General features: G+C 34.0%; 1 protein-coding gene across 1 annotated transcript; it reads right to left on the reverse strand.

Moving 5' to 3' along the window:
- Positions 1–33: 33 nt before the first annotated feature.
- sfi1 (SFI1 centrin binding protein) lies at positions 34–20,813 on the reverse strand. Its single transcript, XM_087257711.1, has 31 exons — positions 20,481–20,813; positions 20,327–20,398; positions 19,591–19,701; positions 18,782–18,876; positions 18,591–18,708; positions 18,340–18,442; positions 18,102–18,258; positions 17,126–17,287; positions 16,942–17,012; positions 16,373–16,465; positions 15,891–15,988; positions 15,675–15,741; positions 15,230–15,360; positions 15,062–15,143; positions 13,843–14,021; positions 13,679–13,754; positions 13,417–13,512; positions 13,227–13,303; positions 13,048–13,150; positions 9,799–9,895; positions 9,560–9,720; positions 8,788–8,862; positions 8,093–8,167; positions 7,833–8,009; positions 7,507–7,724; positions 4,953–5,048; positions 4,614–4,842; positions 2,918–2,990; positions 2,699–2,834; positions 2,045–2,147; positions 34–361 (listed from the first exon to the last, which is right to left on the reverse strand). Exons 1-31 carry the CDS (start codon positions 20,624–20,626, stop codon positions 215–217), a joined length of 3,624 nt encoding a protein of 1,207 aa, XP_087113837.1. The 5' UTR covers positions 20,627–20,813; the 3' UTR covers positions 34–214.
- Between the last annotated feature and the right edge of the window lie 420 nt (positions 20,814–21,233).

The following is a 21,233-nucleotide window of genomic DNA, read 5'->3' on the forward strand; positions in this document are numbered from 1 at the left end:
TCAAGTTAAGGAAACAAATCCAAAACATCGACATACGTGATTTAATGCTTTATTAAAAATTAAATAGGTTACACATTTACAACGTCTTTCAATAAATAGCAAGAAATGCAATAAAGTCAAAACCTTGGCTTTTCCCACTGATACCAAAACAGGATAGGAGGTATAATTGTTTGTGGAATAATAAACTTCAGTTTATTTGTTGTACAATATTGGTTTATATTCCATACTCAGTAGGTAGGTTTGTGGTGCCCTCAGATGGTAGTAGTTGGCTCTGGATAGTGTTAACTCTGGCAGCATGGCGAATCATGGAAGGTTTCTGCTTTTTTATTCTCATAGATAGAGAAGAGATCCGACTCTCTAGCTGCAAAAAAATAAAGCAAAAATGACAAAAGTTAACTAATACCTACTGTCACACTAGAGCTTAGATTTTATTTAGTACAGACCACACACACAAAATACATTAGACCTCAATATGGGTGCAATACAAGCATAACAATCCAAAATATATCCACATACTAAAATAAACTCAAACACTCACCCTCGTGCCATTTAAGAGTCATGACATTAGATTTAAGTTGTTCCACGCACAAACAATTTTTTATATTCATCCATTTATCCACACAGTATAATAAAATTTCTTAAATGTACACAGAAAGCAAGGGTTTGCGCAATCTGTAACATTTATCAAGTGGCACTCCTCACAGCTGGTTTTGAGCATCTTAGATTTATGCTGAAGACTCCTCATAAACTACACGTGTTAAATCTAAACCACAAGTGTCCTCAGTTCAGTGCTGAAAGAACCAAGATTGTGGTCTCTTGCTATTATTTGTTAAAGGTCCCTTGAAGTTCCTTATAACATACAGCCTTATTCAATTTGTTGGTGTAATGTCCACTAAACCAGGCTGACAGGGTGGAACATACCAAAAAGCTCCAACCCCCTTTTTAAAATAACTGGTTGTGTATACCTTAGCTAGAGCCATTAAGCTCAGTAAAACTGCATTCATGATGGTTTATTAGGGAAAGAGTAACAGTAATGCTAAGTCTTTTTACTGTTTCTTCATTTTACCAAAATACACTATATGGTCTGTGCTGACTTGAGTCAATGAACTAAATCAGTTTGTGTGCTGTGGTGGGTGGTGTGCCTAACAATAGCACAAATATATGTTAGTTCCAATCATTTATCCCATTGGAAAGCATTTTTACATTCTTTGAATCATTTATCCCGCATTTAGTTGGCCTAATAGTTAGGGAGTTGGACTAGTAATACGAAAGGTTGCAGGTTTGATTTCTGATTCTGGCAGGAATTGATAACCTTCTGAGGTGCCCTTCAGCAAGGCACCTAACCCCTAATGGAAGCAATGCCTATTGCTCTGGGTGTATGCTCACTGTGTGTGCACTTGGATGGGTCAACCGGTTTCAAGTATGGGTAACCATAGTTGACAATACTCACTTCACGTCATAATGCACTATGTGGGATTTACATAATGAAAATTACTGTGACCAAGTATCTGATTATTTGATCAGCATCTATTAAAGAGATATCAGATTTTCTGTCAAATCAAATGCTCTAGAATCAATGACTAACTAAAGTGCTAAATGATATTATCGAAATTGCTGATCTTCATTGGAAGAACAGAGAGACACACTACATGTTCTGAAGGAATCCATTTTCTAACGGTGAGTTTTGTCATTATTTAGGAAAATACTAGCTTCCTCTTTTTGAGGTTATTACTTCTGTTAAACCCAAAAGAAGAAATATTAAAGGATTAAAGGATTTTGGAAACGTTTAGCCATTAATTTCCATAGTATTTGTTTTCTGCTGGGGATGTCAATGGCAACCATTTTCCAACATTCTTCAAAATATCTTCTTTTGAGTTTAATAGAAAAAGAAACTCCTAAAAGGTTGGAACCACTTAAGAGTGAGTAAATTTAAATTTTTGGCTTGAACCATCTCTTTAATGTTAACACATTCATATCCAAAGACAAGTTTTTCATTTTGATTTCTTTTTGTGTGCAAGAGGGAAAAATAAAGATATACACATACCTCAGTTAACTCCTTTAAGATGCTGTCTCTTTCATCAGTTTCCCCCTCAGTGCCTGTCGTTTCAAGCCAGTTACCCAAGACCTTTTGAAGCTTGCGCCACGTCCTAAACACAAACACAGGCTGTATTCATTATATCTGGGAAGATCTCTCATTATTAGGGCCAGTGTTTTCAAATGGAAATGACACTTTTGTTACATCATAAAAATGGAAATTTAACACATAACTTTCTCTGCAATTTAACAAGTAGAATCTAAACATTTTTACTTCATTACTCACACCAAAAGCCAAGTTTCCTTTGTTTTTGTTTCAAATAAAAATCCAGTTCATTATAATTATCATGTCAAAAAAACTACAGCTGGAAAGTCAATTCACATTTTCCAAAAAAGAAAAACAGCTTCATTGTAACAATGCATTTTCCAAGTAATGCTTTCAATTTGAGGGAATCTGGAACTTGTGTGGCAGGATTACTTTAACAAAAACAAACCAATAAACCACAAAACCTCAGTAGAGCAGGGCTTGATTTTCTTTTTACAAGCTTTAGTTTATAGTGGATTGGTTTGAAATCTTACTGAATGCTAGATAACAATAATACCAATCCATTATAGATCTCTAAAAGTTGCACTTTTTTTACAGCTGAAAGCCAGATTTACATACTGTAGCTGTTTTCTGTCTTGCTGGTATCGTTGCATCTCCAGTCTAATATCTAGTAGTTCTTTGGTGAGATTTTCAGTTTGCTCCACATCCACATCCACATCCTCTTCTTCATCCTCTGGTTTTCTCTCATGTAAACCTAAAGCTCAGACAAATAATAAGTGGAAGTTTTGCTTAAGAAAAACTCACTTCATATTATACAAGTATTATATGCTTTTTTACCTTGTGTTGGGAAAACTCGGGAAGTGAAATGACTGGAATGCAGTAGTGGCTCACCATCTCTCAAGTATTTTTGCTGTAGTAAAGAAAAATGATACATTTGCTCAAAAGGAACGAGGTCTTTAAAGGGGACCTATTGCGCAAAATCACTTTTATAGGGTTTTAAACAGTTGTGGGGCAACATTGTGTGAATATAGCCAACTCTAATGGTACAAATGATTTAGTTCTATTTTTCATGATCACACTTCATGAAAACAGTCTGTAGAAACACTTTGATTGACATGCATGTAATCAGAAGGGTAAAGTCCCGCTCACTGAGTGAGAAGCAGCCATCCGCCATTTCGGTTTAAGATCTTCCACTGTGGTGACACATAGGCATTTGTAGCAATATCCAGGGCTGGGAGCCCAATCCCAGTTGAATTTAAAATGACAGTCAACAAAACAACCTACCTTGGATTAAAGCCTAAAAAGGACGATTTCAAAAAGTTATAAAAAAAAAATTATACCCATGACACTTCCTATGAACATCAGAGACTTAGGTGCCCTTTAAAAATAATTACCTATAAGTTATGTGATACTAAAGTTTCCTAATTTTGTTTTGGAGGACTTTTACAATAGGCTCATATCCTAGGTAAAAAAGCTCTTTAATTTTCTCATGAATTAGAGTATCATCTTTTTCTCACATCGTTTGATTATTACAGGATCTCTAAACCTCTCCTTTCTGAAAACAATTTCTGCTCTGATTAGTCAGTAGGTGCAGTCTGTTGTAATTGGTCTACTATATCAGCTCTAGAGCACTTCTCAGCAATTGCAAACACAGTGATGTGAACAGAAATGATGACGGTCATTCATATAGATACAGTTTTATTCTCTGCATATGCTTGCAAGATAGATTTGATTGGTCAGTGAAAATAGAATCTTCTCGGCATGTTGACAACATCAACTAAACTCTTTCTGGTGTCAGCTACAACTACAGTGTTTAAAGGTCAAAGAAGACTTTGTTTCACGGACAGCCAATGAATACTACTATAGGTAGGCAATAGGCATTTATTACAGATGTGTGTAGGTTAAAAAGTCTAATTACTGACAAATCATCACATTCAAAATTGAATTCATGGATTAAAAATTTACTGAATCTTTAAAAATGTATTTTTTTTTTTAAACAAACTCACTACATGAAACATATTATACCATAATAGGTGCACTTTAAAGCAAGAAGAAGAGGAAACTCTGAAATGGTTCTAAAATAAATCAGCAACTAAGCTTTAGAGATCCTTCACCCATTAATGCCATTTTTGGCATCCTTTATCCAATGGAATCATTTACCCCTTGAGCATTTTCCTTCTGTTGAAGACAAAGGAATATATACTGAAAAAAACATTGATTTCCACTGTATGTTTTCTTCCTACTATGGATGTTTTTTCCAACATTCTTCAGATTATGTTTCGTGTTCAACATAAAACTGTAAAACCGCTCAAGTATGCATAAATGGTGAGGAAATGTTAATTTTGGGTTAACTATCCCTTTAACACAAAATACTGGTGAGCAATATTATTTATTCAGGAATCAACTTTCATCGACGATGAAACTAAATTATTAATATCTAAAATAATAGGTGCATAGATAAAATGTAAAAAAATAGAAGTTATCAATGTTCTATAGCTTAAGAATAAATGTTTTCTCACAGCATCACGATTACCTTGCTATGCGCTGTTGAGAGAGTGAATGTGGATGGAGGAAGCAGTATGTCCTGGCTGGTAGTGGCTATACATCCTGGAGAGTCAGGTTTGAGGAGGAGCGTTTTAGGCTGTAGCACCATTGCAGGTGAATTCAGAGGGTTGTGGGTCAAAGGCACTGAGGGCAGTGGTGAAGGAAAGGTAGAAGGGACTGACGGAAATGCAGTCTCTGAAATAAACACCCTCTGACCCCTAGATCACCACGTATAGTAAGTTATAATATGTATGTTTACAGTTAGTATGTGCACAACTGGAGAAACAAAGTATTGGAATATGACATAAGTTTTGTGAGTGTACCAGACCTGCTGATCTTAAGGTCACGTGACAGATGTTTGGCTGGGGACTCCAGAAGGTCACCTGGTCTCCTTGGTTGTGGTCTAGATGCTCGAACTGACCACCTGTTGAAACAAAAGGGGGATCAGATTTACTCCAGGCACATCAGTTTTATTTTTAATTATAATTTAAATAATCTTTATGGCCAAAATATAAGAAGCTTTGTATTGTGGCTAAATAAATGTCAACCATTTTACTAAAATATAAATTAATTGGTAACAATCGAGTTTAAAGACTAACTCTCACTTTTAACTTATTAATACTTATAGACAGGCTGCGAACTATACATTGATGATTGGGGAGTCAAATTTTTCGATAATGTTGGTTTGTGTAAAACATGCTCCAGTCAACCAAATGTATACATTTACCTCAAATATATCTAATTTATTAATCAAACTTACTTAGGTTTTTGTGTTTTGAGTGATAATGACTGTACTCTGGCCTACAGTAACACCTGATTGGCTATTTCAGCAGATGTGCGATTCTCCAAGTCACTTACTTTTGATATCAAACAAACAACGACAAGTTTGCATTCCTGCATCAATAAATGGATAACTATGAAAGATTGCACTTATTATTTTACTGTTTACTTCCATGTGTGAGCAGGTGTCTATTAATATACAAACTATGTGTCTAATTTTAGGTTATATTTAGATACAAAGAACACTTTTATTATACAAGAACAGTGTCTTGTAAACATGTTGTCTATTGGTGCTCTAGATTTGGCCATTTTAGACTGCTGATGTATTTTCTCATGGACTGCTTGGTGCGATTATGCATTTACAATGGTATGAACCATTGTAGGGGTTAGTAACAGATCACAAATCTCATGTTTTGGATCACACTACGGTTTTTGAGTCAGGGATAGGACCATTTTTCGGATCAGCAAAAAAAAGAAAGAGACAAATATTATTTGCTTTCCATTTTTACAAAATATTACCAAATTACCATTGTTTTAAACAAAAAGGACTTAAAAACTGCAAGTTTAATAAAAAATAAAAATCAAGAAAGAAACGACTGAAAAAAGGAAAATATTCAATATGATAAATGATCTTTGCTACTGTTGCTGATACAGCTAAATATAGAAATCTACCATCTGTACAACATATCATATTTATTTTCAATTAATGATTCAACAATTCACACATAAAACTTTATGTTTCATTATTGGTGCATCATTGTTTAAAACCTATTCAGTGACAGTTTTGGTGGTCCACCTGTTGGTTAAACAATGTAATTGCTACAACATTCACCAGCGTCAAGTTCCATTAAACTGTGATTTTAATCTTTACCACAAACATCAGTGTTTATATCTGAACTATAAACTTGTACCCCAGTACTTTTGTGTTATTTGCTGTAAATACCAGAAGAAAAGTGTAAAAACTGAATCTCTCTCGATCAAACGCAATTTGAATGCAGCACTTCGAAGGATTAATAAACATATGCAAATCATTATCATTTATGTTACTCGGGTTTGAATTGAGATCCCAATCTTTTAATGTTTAATTGTGCGCAGCTTTACACTGAATGTGTTAATGCAGGCTAAGCAAACAGTGACGGAAAACACTTTTAATTAATAAACTAAGAAAACATTTAGGTCGCACCACAACTTTTTCCGTCATTATTATATTTTACAGGGAAGCCAAAATGCTTTCATACACGCGATTTGAATGATTCAATTCAGCTTTATTTGTATAGCGCTTTTACAATGTAGGTTGTGTCAAAGCAGCTTCACATAAATGGTCATAGTAATTGGAACAGAGTTGTTCAGTTTTTAGTGTTTAAATTCAGTTCAGTTTAGCTCAGTTCAGTGTGGTTTAAAATCATTACTATGAGTCCAAACACTGAAGAGCAAAGTCATCGATGGGTAGCTCTACCGATCCCAAACCATGCAAGCTAGTGGCGACAGCGGAGAGAAAAAAAAAAAACTTCAACGAGGCGAGAAGAAAAAAAAAAACCTTGAGAGAAACCAGACTCAGTTGGGCACGACCATTTTAATTTCACCGCTGGCCAAAAGTGATGATGATGTGATGATGCGGGAGGCGATCTCTCTGCAATTGTTATAAATGTTAGATTAATCTACAAGTTCAAAACAGTAATTAATCCGTGGGTCTCGTGCATTCCGAACTGTGGGTTGTGAACTGTACGGATCAACCATGATTCATTACACCCCTAATAGGAGTGGCCGAATGTATATTTATAGTATCTTTTATTTTAATGATTGACATTATTATTGATTAAGACACAGGTCAGAGCAAACTATTTCTCATAATTTGAAGGGCTGACCCTACATAAATCTTGTTTTGACATCCTTCAGGGGTGATCGGGCATTAATTAGTAGGGTAGGGGTGTTTAAACCCAATGTGGATTTATGTATCATCACACTCTACACCCTTTAATCCTATTTTAAACCTAAACTACATTTAACAACTAACAGGTTTAACACCTAACTATTTATAAGCTAGTTAAATACTATTTTATATAGTAACTAGTGTAAGAACACAAAAGTAGATGTTCACTCACATCTGATGAATGACAGAATCTTTCTGCCTCTGCTCTGGTGATTGGATCCTGCCTGGACAGAGGGTGGGCATGGGGTCTCCTGGCAGAAAAAAAGACACACTTTTCTTGGCTTGACTGTCTTTAGACGGTGTAGATTTATCCTTGACAGGTTTGCATAGCGCACGCTGCTTCCATCGAAGAGCGCATCGCCTCACCACCTCCTGAAGCTGACAACAGCTCTGTACAGTATGCAGATTTCTTTTTATTAATACAAAAACATATTCATTAACACTATGGGCTGTAGATTGAACTGCAGAAATAAAAAATAATCAACTAGATAAAAGCACCTGTTCATAGCTGTGCTGGGCAATATTAGTGGAGAAAGCATTCATATGTGCCGTGTGTGTAAGGATGTGTGTGACGCCCTCTCGCAACAGTTCATCTCTATAAAACTGAGCTGCCTCAGTCAAACGCTTCTGTTTCCTCTGACGCTCTGCAATCCAGATCCGCCACATGCAGAACACCTGAAAATATTCGGACCAAACTTTTTATGCAGTTGCAGGAGAGCTGAACTAACAATGATAAGCAGTGAACGATCTGGCATTACCTTGGCCTGTAGGTTGAGGGACCAATGCCAAAGAGCAGTCTCAGTTTGCTCCGCCTCTCGTCTTCTGCTCTGCAGCTGTGCATCAGAAAGATTCAAACAAAAAATACAATACAGAAACTTCAAAGAAACAGTGCACATCGATCAGAAGGTGCTGCTGTTTGTAAAAATAAGATTATGATGCATTTTGAACTGCTGTAGAATAAGGGACACTATAATCTCAATCAATTATCCATTCAATCAAAGTCTATTTTCGGTCATTCTATGGATCCTTCCTCTCCAAACAGTTCTATTAATCACTACTTTTTTGAGTTTGCGCATGCTTATGTTGGTATCGGATTTGATAGTATCGAGTCAACGAGTTCTTGGGCGGCCTTTGTCCTACTTCCACTGACCATTCCCAGCATGAACGCCTTCCCGAGTGAATTGCTACGCATGACATGACTAAAATAAGATAATTTCTACTGTAATAATCACACTAATAATCTCTTCACAATAACACAAAATTAAAGCTTGGGCTTTTAATGAAAAATGTGCCATTTTTGAACATGATAAGGGAAATTGTTTCATGTCATATCACTGATTTTAGCATGCACATATGATAGCTGGAATGCTGCATTGACCGTGTCGGTATTCTCTGTCAGAAGTTACGTTTTTTATAATAACCTTAAATGACTGAAGACTAAATAAAAGCTCACCTGTGTCTTCCAGCAGATAAAAAAGTGCTGACAAGTCCTTAATTTGTGAAGTTCAAAGCTTCTTTTCTTCATCACCTTTAAATACAAAATAGAAATATAAACTAAACTGATACTCACTCACTCACTCACTCACTCACTCACTCACTCACTCACTCACTTATATTTTAATTAGTATGGATTCTCCGATCGACTGGGTGAAGATTAATATCAGCCGATAATCACATTGATTCGATCGTTTGTGAGTTTACAAGCAGAGGCAGATGCACATAAAACATACATCCTGTGTATACAAGGAGCAGCTAAAACACGTGAGGAGATGAATGATGTGCTGGGGACCTGAGCGATCAGTGTGCTTGAGTGCAACCTCTGTTTATACAGTTAATTGGCGTGACTCGCATAAGTGATGTGTCTGTTGCAACCATTTTATATCCAGTGTTTGGAACTGCTATCTAGTTTTTCATCCAACCATATGACCTCTGTCAGAAACTCAGCGAGTCTTCCACATATTCATACCGGCTCTGTGATGGCTGCGAATTTGTGAAAATAACATATTGATAAGAGTGAATGAAAATGTTATTTTTGCATTATAAAGCTTGAAGCATCAGAATCGGTACTTGTTAATGGTCGATCACGATTACAAGGAATCGGTACTCGGTATCGGCTGCAAAAATCCTGATCAGAGCATCCCTAGTAATTAAAGTTATTGTATGATTGTTATATATAAAGACTAATTAAAAAAAATGAGTAGTTAAATGATAATAGAGACTGGCACCTGATATATTTTACGATGGTGAATAAAGCTGGTCCAATTGCTGAGAGTTTTCTCCCTCAGTGTTCTGCTGTAATGTCTGTCGGCCCTCTCGCTTGCCAATCTCTCATCCTTCACTTCAATGCTTCGCTCTTTCCATTTTCTCAAAGCCACTTGTATGCGTACTAAAATCAGAAAACCAACCCTTAATCATTTCATCATTACACAGACTAAAGGCACTGATATTCAGAAAACCAAATTACATTTCTCCAGTTGTGTTTGGGCTTGTTTGAGGGCTTCGTTCTTTTTGTGACGGTGAAGGTGTGCAGATACAGTTCTCTGTCGCCATGCAAGAAACACCTAGCAATTAATGAAAATGAAAAAGTAAATAAACTACAAAGATCTAATAACATATAATGTATAACAAGGCTGTGCAATAAGACAATATATATTGTATGGAAAAAAAAATTACATCATTTCATATTATGCTCTTTATATCGTGGCATCACAAAATAGTGTTTAAAAAAATTTCTTTCATAATTTATACGAGCGCAATATTACACGCCATTATGGGAAAGCAGACAGAAATGTGAATAACAGCATAGTGAAAACGTGTCACACATTTCATTATTATTTATTTTAAAATTCTACATATTTAATAAAATCTTTATCCTGAAGTTCAGAAAGTGAGAAGTTAATATGATCAGATGAATCAGTAGATTTCTGTTTACATACGTTAAAATGTTAAAAAAAGAAATGTGGGCATTATATATATAATTTTGTTAATTTACGGACGGGAAAATCCGCTTTGCGCCATGGCGCATGGTCTAAAAGGGTTGAGTTTATTTTCTCAATGAGTTATAGGTGTGTTTTGAGAATAAACCAATTAGATTCTCATCTCCCATTCCCTTTAAGAGCCAACTGCGTCGCGCCATAAGCGCATTTGCTATTTACAGAACGCAAAGTAAGTCTAAGTGGAAAAAATGAGCATTTCACTAGCAAAAAGTTAACAGTTTTTTTTTTTTACAGAAAACTGTTGAGCAGAGCATCTACTGCGTGAGAATGAGAGAAAATGGATCACTTTCACTTTCGCTCTTGGATAGGGAAACCTTTACGCACAGACATCAATTAGTCTATAAATAATTAATTGCTTTTGTTAAGCGCAAATATTCGTTTCAAAACTATTTCTAAATTCAGTTCTAATTTTCAGCAAACGAATAAATGAACAATAATAACAAAGTATGTTCAAAAACTGAGTTATATACTAAAACACATGCTGTGCCCCATATGGTCTAAAACCTGACAGGTGGACAAATCTAAGCTTGTTTTTAATAAAACAAATATAAATATGGATATTATAAATAATACTGCTACTAATAATAATAACATTATACAAAAGCAAATTGTTATGAATAAACTGAAAAAGCCTCCCGAGATGAAGAAGGCATAAAAGCAGTGATTTTTCATATTTATGTAGGCTGGAAAATAGTATGTTTTGTAATATTTTAATCCTTTATATTTATGTCCTATATCAATTCTTAATATATCCTATAAACATATATATATATATATATATATATATATATATATATATATATATATATATATATATATATATATATATATATATATATATATATATATATATATATATATATATATCCTTAATATTAAATTTTTGTTCATATGTAAAGATATTTGCCTATTGCTCTCTTGTGCGCATTAAGCAGCCAACGCACGCCTACCACCAGTGCCGATATACAGCCATATCGCACTGCTACGAGTGTGATATTGCTCATATATATATATATATATATATATATATATATATATATATATATATATATATCCTTAATATTAAATTTTTGTTCATATGTAAAGATATTTGCCTATTGCTCTCTTGTGCGCATTAAGCAGCCAACGCACGCCTACCACCAGTGCCGATATACAGCCATATCGCACTGCTACGAGTGTGATATTGCTCATATATATATATATATATATATATATATATATATATATATATATATATATATATATATATATATATATATATATATATATATATATATATTAGCGCTGTCAAAATTAACGCGTTAACGCATGCGATTAATTTTAAATAATTAACGCGTTAAAAAAAATTAACGCAATTAACGCAGTGGCAGTCCTGTTGTGGTGGACGTGTGTTCAACATGCAAAAAATGTGGATAAGACCAATGAAGCACTTTTTAAAGGCAAGTTTCAGTATAAAACAATTAGTCGCATCACCAGGCTCTCCAAAGTTTCATGCAATTTCGGGTGTTTCATTTTTAACTTTCGACATCTGTTGTAAGTTGATACCGCATGGCGAACAGAAAGAAATCCTCCGCATTTCGTGACTCTGTGTTCCTTTAAGGTAAGGTTCCTTTTAAGGCTTCACGGTAGAATTTTAATAAGAGTATTATCTTAATCATATTAAAATCGGAGTATTGGTGTCTTATGTGAATGTACTCAGAACGTCTCTAGTGAAGTCGCGAGCTGTCAAAGACAGGGCATTACTCTGCCTTTCAGCATGAGCCTTCCAAGTTTAGCGTGTTTCCTCATTAAACGCAATGAAAGCGTATGCTTCGCGTTGTTGTGTCAGAATCCTTGTGAAATACAGTAATACTTTAGGACGCTTAGTTTAAGCAAATTTGATGAACGTGATCATGCGTGTTGAATCTGAGGGGAGTCGCTCCAGTATGGAAGGCCGTTGCGGCCAAAACGTCTGCAGCGCGTTGTGTGTGTGTGTCTGTTTGTGTGTCTGTGTCAGGCCCGTTGTGTCAGTATTTAACAACTGGTTTGCGAGAAATTATCATTCATTTGCGGGCATTTGGGAGTCTCTGTGCACTTGCGGGATACTCCTAGGCTTAGCAACTGGATAATTGTAAAGGAGGATTAAGTAAAATTGTTTCTACTCTATAACTAATGTTCTCAACTCACAGCAATAAAACTTTACAATGAGTGCATTTTTTTGCAGTCCACTTAGAATCCAACATGGAAATCAATGTTTTCTTTATTGGCATTGATTGTTTTGAAATTGAAATGTCATTAACATGCCTGTGTTTTAATTTCTGTAATAAATATGGCTGTCAAGCCAGGATTTTGATGGTTTATTGTGGGTATGTTGTTTACATGAAGAAATCTGTGTTACAAGTTAAACAAAAATTCTATTAAACAATTATATTTTGAATTTAAATATTTTTTCGTCTTGCGTTTACATTCATTTTACATTTAAATAGCCAAAATTACAAGTTTTAGAATTTTAAATGTGATTAATCGCTATTAGTTTTTTAAAAAGGTGCGATTAATTAGTTAATTTTTTTTAATCGATTGACAGCACTAATATATATATAAATAAATTACTAATTGATTGAATTTTTGGTACTATATCATGATATATATCATTACCAGGATATGAAATTACTTATGTGATTTGAGATTTGTCATATTGCCCAATCTTAATGTAGAACTCATTTTAAAAGTATGATCACCTGGGATACAAGGTGCTTTTGAGACAAACATGTTGCTCTGTTTTCCATTTCTCTCTCTTCCACCCACTGTGACACGTTTATCCTCCATAAAGAGAACATTCTCCTGCATAAACAAAGAATTAAATATACTTAATAAAAAAAATTATAATAAAATGTGTAAAAATAAATCTTATTAATACCTGACCAGATGCTGCTCATGCTCCTGGTAACTGTACTCCACCAGTTGGCTGATTGCCTGTGTCTGCAAATGGTATGACTGCATGCATGCATAAAACAATGAAAGTTTATTTTCTAAACTATAAGTTTTGTATATTCAGAAAATAAAATACAATAGAATATTACAACAAATAACAGCAAATGATTAAATACCTTCCAAGCATCAAGAGCATGTTTGAGCAATTTGTTGTGGTAATGTTTCTCCATTTCTGCAATCTTCTCTTTCTTCAGTCTTCTGTGATCAACATACTGTTAAACAATCCGGTAGTTACATATCTTACCCTCATATCATTTTAAACCAATAATAACATGTGCACCATTTTTACTTTTTTTATATAAACATATGAAATGTTAATGAACTGAACTGATGATTTAACAACCAATGTCTGTTTGTTCCCGAGTGAACAGTGTATACCTGATGCCAGTCTGTCATGGCTCTTTTCAGACATCTCTGTTCATGATGACCCTCTGCCTGCTTAAAACGCTTCTGACTAACCAATAAAACAAAACACACACAAAAAAAGCTGAAACGTAATGCAAAATGCTATTTAGATGCTCTTCATGAGGTAAGATCCATACCTGGTCTGTGTGTTTATGAAACGATTTCTCCAGTGGTTCAGGTTCTTCTGTAGCAGAGTGTGTTTGTACAGTGAGTCGGCTACAGCCTGTTTCATTCTCTCCTCTCTGCGCTGAACAGCAGCACTGTACCACTTAGACCAGACACGAACATAACACACATGCTCAGCATGCAACACCGCCTATGAGAAATACATTGATTACTTAGTGAGAAAGATGATGTATAAATATTCTGAGAAACATGTACAGTTGAAGTCAAAACTATTCGCCCTCCTGTGAATTATTATTTATTTTTTATTCAAATATTTCCTAAATGAAGTTTAACGGAAAAAGAAACATTTCACAATATTTTTTCTTCTGGAGAAAGTTTATTTGTTTTATTTCAGCTAAAATAAAAGTAGTTTTTAACTTTCAAACCCATTTTAAAGTCAATATTATTAGCCCCCTTAAGCAATATTTTTCGATAGTCTACAGAACAAACCACTGTATTAAAATGACTTGCCTAATTACCATAACTTGCCTAATTATTCAATCTAAGCCTTTAAATTTCACTTTAAGATAATTACTAGTATCTTGAAAAATATCTAGTCAAATATTATTTACTGTCATCATGACAAAGAGAAAATAAATCAGTTGTTATAAATGAGTTATTAAAACTGTTGTGTTTAGAAATGTGTTGAAAAAATCTCTCCGTTAAACAAAAACTGGGGAATAAAATATACAGGGGGGGGTAATAGTTCAATATTTCTGACCTTAACTATATGTACACTATACATATACAGAGAACTTATTCATTAGCAATAGTATACTTTAATATGCTTACCAAGGCTACAGTTATTACTTTTTGCTTAATCAAAAATACAGTAGCATTGTGAAATATTATTACAGTTAAATATATATTAGTGTTCTATATTATTCTGTTATTTTATTCAAATGACTTTTTGTCCTGTGAAAGCTAAATTCAGTTTTCTAAGCCACTTGATGCTTCAGAATTGCTTTAACATGCGGTTTTATTATATTTTTGAAAATGGTTGTAGTGCTTATTATATTTGTGAATAAAGAACAGCATGCATTTTAAACAATATAACATGATAAACATCTTTACTGCTCATGTTTCAGAGTTACATTCATCCTTGCTACCCAAAAGGTTAATTTCTTAACAAAACAACAAACAAACAAACAAAATTTGAAAAGGAATGTATAATAATGAATGTGAACTTACAGTTCTTTCAGCAAGTCTCCGATCCCTCCTTGCCTCCAGGTTTCTCCACCAAGTATAAAATACCCAACTACAGGTCTGCTGCCTATATAGAAAACAAAAACATGCACATTTTCAGTACAACCCATCACACATGATTATCTACCTGCACATAGCATCACTGAAACTGACCTATACTGCTGTTCAGCTCGCTCTTTCTGCTCTCGTTTCTCTGTGCGTTGTGCTGTAAACTCCATCCAAGTGTTTACACATTGTGGGAATATACGCTGGGCAAAGCAGGCATCAGCACGTAGTTCCAGTTTCTATGCATATGTAAATAGATACATCGATTGTGTGATAACATTTACTCATTTAGCATTTACGCTTGTATCTATAGTAAGAATAAAATGAAGCACTTCAAATCAGAGTTAATGCTACAAGTCTAATTTATTTTATATTTACTTTTTGATATTTTTTTTAATTAATTCTTTAAAATTATAACATTGAAATTTTTGGGGATAAAATATTATTTGATAATAAATAAATAATATAATATATATTTTGATATAGTGCAGTCACTAAATGCAAGCAACATATGAAATAAGACAATAAGAACGTCAGAAATTGTGCTGGCTACCTGACATTTTTTGTGCTCTGCAAGACGTTTTTTCCAATGATGAAGGTTAAATCTCAGCACAGAAAATCTGTTGATAAAAAAAAAAGCATTTAAAAGTCTCACAGACTAACTTATGTTTATCAATGACCTAATACACAAATAAATACACAATATATGGTTATTATATAGAGATAAATTGCCAACAGTGCACATATTAAACTTATTTATGTGACTAACTTGTGATGGTTTTGTGCAACACTCATCTGGGGCTGCAGACGTCTGTTCTCTTCCTGATCCAAACGCAACTGCCAGACATTCCAGCACATTGCCAGCAACTGAAAAATGTCAATATCCAGCCGACTATTCAACTCAGCACAACCACAAGAACATTACTATTATTAATAATTATTATTAACATGAGGATGTTTCCACTACTGAAATACATAGCACAATGCAGATTTGGAAAATTAGTTACCCACTAGCTTAAGTTATATTTAACTACTATTTTAAGTAATAGAATTAGTCATTTTCATTTTTCCTTTTTTTCTATCTTTCTACCAATATTGTTGCTTTGTCTTTTTAAAATATCGATCTATCCATCCATCCATCTATCTATCTTATATAAAATATATGCATCATTTTATTTTACTATAATAACTCATGGTTCAAGCACAATTTGGTCATGTGTTGTGTTTAAGTTGTGTATTAGTTTTGCTTACATTCTGATGATGATGCTGAACACTAATGTTCTTGTTGAGATGATAAGTCTTACTTTGAGTGACATTTAGCGCAAAGCCTTTGAGTCCCAAATGCTGTGAAGAAATAAAAGACCAACATAAAAACACGAAAGAAATCCACTTTTTTAACTAGCATTTGTAAATCGAACGTGCAAAGACTTCCGTTCACTTCCTGTTATTTTCCCTGTACACTTATAGACTGTCATACTGCTTCATAATGCAGGCTGGCATTTACTATAATAATCATAACCACACTTCTTTAAAAACACAAACAGTACTACAATTTCCTAATGGACCCTTTTCACACTTCCCAGTTTCTCAGTAGCAGAAGTCGTCATAGTTATTATTAAAACAAAATAAAGATATTAAAAACTTTAAAGGATTTAAGATGCTGATTACCGATAAACGTGGCATAATAGTTTTGTGAAAAGGGTTCATACAGTTCTAGTTATGGTAGCAGCTAATGAATAGGAATTGCTGCACTGCAAAAAATTTTTTACAAATGTATTAATTCCAAAACTTGTTAGAAAAACTTAAATGTATTTACTTACCAGAAGATAACGTTGTCTGTGATGCATGGCACTCTTTTCCCTCTTAGCCTTCTGTGAGCATATACTGACATCTATATGAAAGCTTAGAAAAACAACTCATGCTTTCATTGTTTTCATATTACATTTCTTCTTGAAGATTTCAAGTATATACAAAGTCTGTGTTTAACGGTGTAAGCAAAGATACAGTGTCTCCAGTGGGAGAAGACCAGCCGCTGGGAGCCGTGCTGGGCCAGTTTGTCTGCTCTCTGTCCTCTGTCTTTCTCAACACGTCTGAATTGCAGGACTTCAAACCACTGCCACCAAAACCTCTCCAGCACAGAGAGACGCCGCACATCCTGAGCAACAGCTGCAACACAGAAGACAAATCCATGCATAGTTGCAAAATGTTAATAATAAAAATACATATTTTTGACTTGTCAGTTTGCCACTGCTACTAAAGTTTTAAAGGGCACCAATTTTACCCCTTTTACAAGATGTAAAATAAGACTTTGGTGTCTCCAGAATGTGTCTGTAAAGTTTCAGCTCAAAATACCCATCAGATTATTATTATTTATTTATTTTTTTTATTATGAGATATGTTTGTCACGAATATCATTTTGTCAATTCGGTGGGCGGAATGTCGCATTGTGGTGGGCCTAAAATGAGAGGGATTTGGATCCTATTCTAATGTCAAAATAAAAAAAAGACTTATTGTGTTTATATCACCCCAATATGACTGTTGACGACACACAATACATACACACAGTTCTGCCGAAACAACTTTCAAAAGTTCATTTTCATCATAGGGACCCTTTAAAACAACATAAACTTCTGTATAAAATAAATATCAGTCAGCAAGTCAGTAAGATAGTAAGATTTTTGTAGGTCTGGTGAGCATTAGAGACATTCAAAAATAATACAATTTTAAAAGTATAAACCTTTACTTTTTTTTTTTACAATTCTTTGATTAATATGGTTACAGGTTACAGTGGTTACAGGTTTTCAGCTTTCTTCAAAATATCTTCTTTTGTGTTTAACAGAAGAGAAAAAAATACAAAGAGGTTTGAAACACGTAAAAAGAGAGTGACTAAATGATCGAATTTAAATTTTTGAGTGAAATTTCCTTTCAAAAATAACTTTTAAACAGTAGCTTATATCAAATAAAAAAAATCAAACATCACCTATTTTCTTGTTCTTAGCCTGTCTGTTTTCTGTATGTCTGATCCAACCATGCAGCGTTTGCTTTAACAGTTGAAGACAATAGTGATGATGAGCTTTGGACTCTTTCTCTTTTAGAGCACAGGCATGTTTCATCCGGTCCCTCCAGTGCAGCCATGCCTGAGTGTGAATGACGGTTATATTGGAGATTACTGAAACTAGACATCACAGTCTGTTGCCTTCAAACTTGCTCATACTCACTCTGCTCTGTACACTGTGTGCCCAATGTTGCAAGCCAAGATCTTGTTGGTGGTACTCCAATTTTCTGTGCTGTAGTGCCAAGTTCCATACAGTCCAAACCCATCTTTAATAAACCATGCAATCCATAAGTAAAAAAAATCACATTAGTATTTTACTTACTAAATACTATGAATAGGCGTTATAGCAAATGCATATTTATATATTTATATTATATACTGTGCTAAAATGTAAAGGTTAAAGTGTACGCTTACTTTTGCACAGTGAGATTCTTGTGCTGTACTGCTGCCTCTTGCATCCTGCGTTTCATGCGACACATGTCCAGGTAAAGCTCCCAGCTATTCCACACACAGCGCAGCTTGTGCTCCGTCTCTGCAGAACAAATATTCACTTACAGAGATGTTCAACTTTATAAACTAAAATGGCACAATAACAGTCTTTATACCAAAAGTGATCGCAAGCTGTAGTTTCTTCTTTTCTTCCCTCTGGACAGCAACATATTCCTGCAAGGCTTGAAATGTTTTGCTGTACACTGTATACCTACAATGAGCAGAAAATGTATCATGGTTAGGCATGGGCCGGTATAGAATTCTGACGGTATGATAACCTTCTATAATCATTTCATGATTTCTCTGTATTTGGATTACAGCTCTAAAATATATTCTTTTTAAATGTTTGGGGAAAAACTTTTTTCCACTTTGGACGTAAAATACATTTCATTTTGAGAAACGTTTATAATATTTTGGGGCAGTAAACACGTTAGGGTTAATAACTTAACAACTAATAAATAAATCGTTGACTTTTGCTGGCTTAATTCATTTCAAACACACAGATTTCTTTACATATTAAAACAGCCTTTTTGGATATCTTTTCTGCTGAAGAAACTGTTGTACAAAAAAAACAAACAAACAAAAAAAATCTTACAAACACCGTAGGAATGGTATAACAAAACAATTTGGTAGTTTTGAAACCTTGACTTTTCTAAACCACAATATACCTTGAAAATGGTTATCATCCTTTGTCTATTTATGGTTTACACAAAACATCAAGCAGCTGTTTCTGAACACCGAAACAGCTTATTGACTGACTTCTGAAGTCATGCTAAAGACTGAAGAAATGGTTGCTAAATTTTCAGGTTTGGCATAACAGGATAAAAACAATAATATGTTTGAGCTACATTTTAAACTGTAATAATATTTTACAATATTACTGATTTTCTCATCAACCTTTGTGGCAGTAGCAAACTCAACTTACGCATAATGGCAGTCGGCCCTTATATTAAGAGTCCATTCCTTTCTTGAATGCCACCATTCATCTTTCCAAGACCTGAAGACCTTCTTCAGGATGACCTTACAATAATAAGATCTGAAAGAAAGTACAAATTTAATACAGGGTTTCTGCAGGTTTAACCAAGTCAAATTTAGGACCATCTAGAATGAAACTTTAGACTTACATAAGGCTAAATGCTAAAGCTGTTTTATAATGGCCCAGCAATAAAAATAAATACTTGTCCTATCAGAAAAACTAATTCTAATTAGTTATTTCTTAGCAACATATTTTAATTATAAAAAAATACTTAAAATAATTACTTATCATTTTAAAGGGTCTGCTTGTCTCAAAACAAGCAGACCTTTATTTTTTTTCAACATAACATAAATTAAAACTTTGCTAAACTAAATGTATGCGCAACATAATATTAGCTAGAAATAGAGTTTTGTTAAAAGTTTTATTTATATCTATTGTGTCCATTGTGCATAAACAAAGGACAATTAAGACCCATTTAAAATAACCCTGACCAGTCAGACAATATTTCAATGAATTTAAAACTTTAGGCCTAAGATTTAGTTTCTGTAATTTAAGACATTTTAAGACTCCACGGACAGCCTGTGATAAAATTAATAAAGAGACTCATAAATCACATTAGTAACGTTACTTTACCACTGCAGTAGTGCTTTTTGTACTTATAAAGTATTAATTAAACTCGTCAGACCTGGCTTGTGATGTTGTTTTTCGTCCAAATGTCCTCCTAATCCACAAGAAAAGGAACTTTCGAGCAAGGTGCCTAAAACAATAAAAACAAATTTCAGTTCTTGTCACATTACATCTTAGTTTGTAAATTAAAGATAAAACTCGTGATTTCCCACCGTATCCTCAGCTCTTTAAGTCTACCACCTCGGTTCCAAGTATATCCGACCCGGTAAGTGTTTTTGCGTGTTACTGTCTTCCGTGCCCGGTTCTTTTCAACAGCACACGACAGCTGTTTCCCAGCGTGTGGTCTTGTTGTTTGCATTTTAAACGCTGTAACGTTACTTTAGACACATGACTTTTAGTCCATCGCCGCGCAATCTTCCTGCAGGTAACGTAACCTGAACTATACTTAAAGTAAAGATAAAGTCATTTAAGTTTTCACTTAACGGCTAAGACACGTTGTAGCTCGGTAAATAGGTGTCATCATTCTGACAACTAGTATCAACAACAAAACATAACTGCCGCTCTTCTGAGTTAAAAGAACATTCTTCCGGTAAACAATGTCAAAATAAAAGTTTTTTCAAAGGCCTCATTAAAAATAACAGTTTAAAAATGTAGGTTAAATTATTAAACGTATGTTTAAAAATTCTGTTGTATAATGTAAAAATACAATTTTACTTTTTAAAATGTAATATTTTTATTTCAAAATAATGTGTTATTAATATTAATAGCATTACTATTATTCCTATTATCGATGCAGACTTTATTAAGAGCAATTGATATTTTACATAAGTACATATTACGTATTTCTACTACATAGACAAACGGCTATGGGCTAAAAGTAAAATGTTTGTGTAGGGCTTAGCTATTTAATTTTTCCATCTTGATTTCAGTCTGACTGAGACATTCTAATATTTCCAAAACTGTTA

Source organism: Danio rerio, chromosome 6 (genome assembly GCF_052040795.2).
Source record: "Danio rerio strain M-AB ecotype USA chromosome 6, GRCz13ab, whole genome shotgun sequence".
NCBI lineage: Eukaryota > Metazoa > Chordata > Actinopteri > Cypriniformes > Danionidae > Danio > Danio rerio.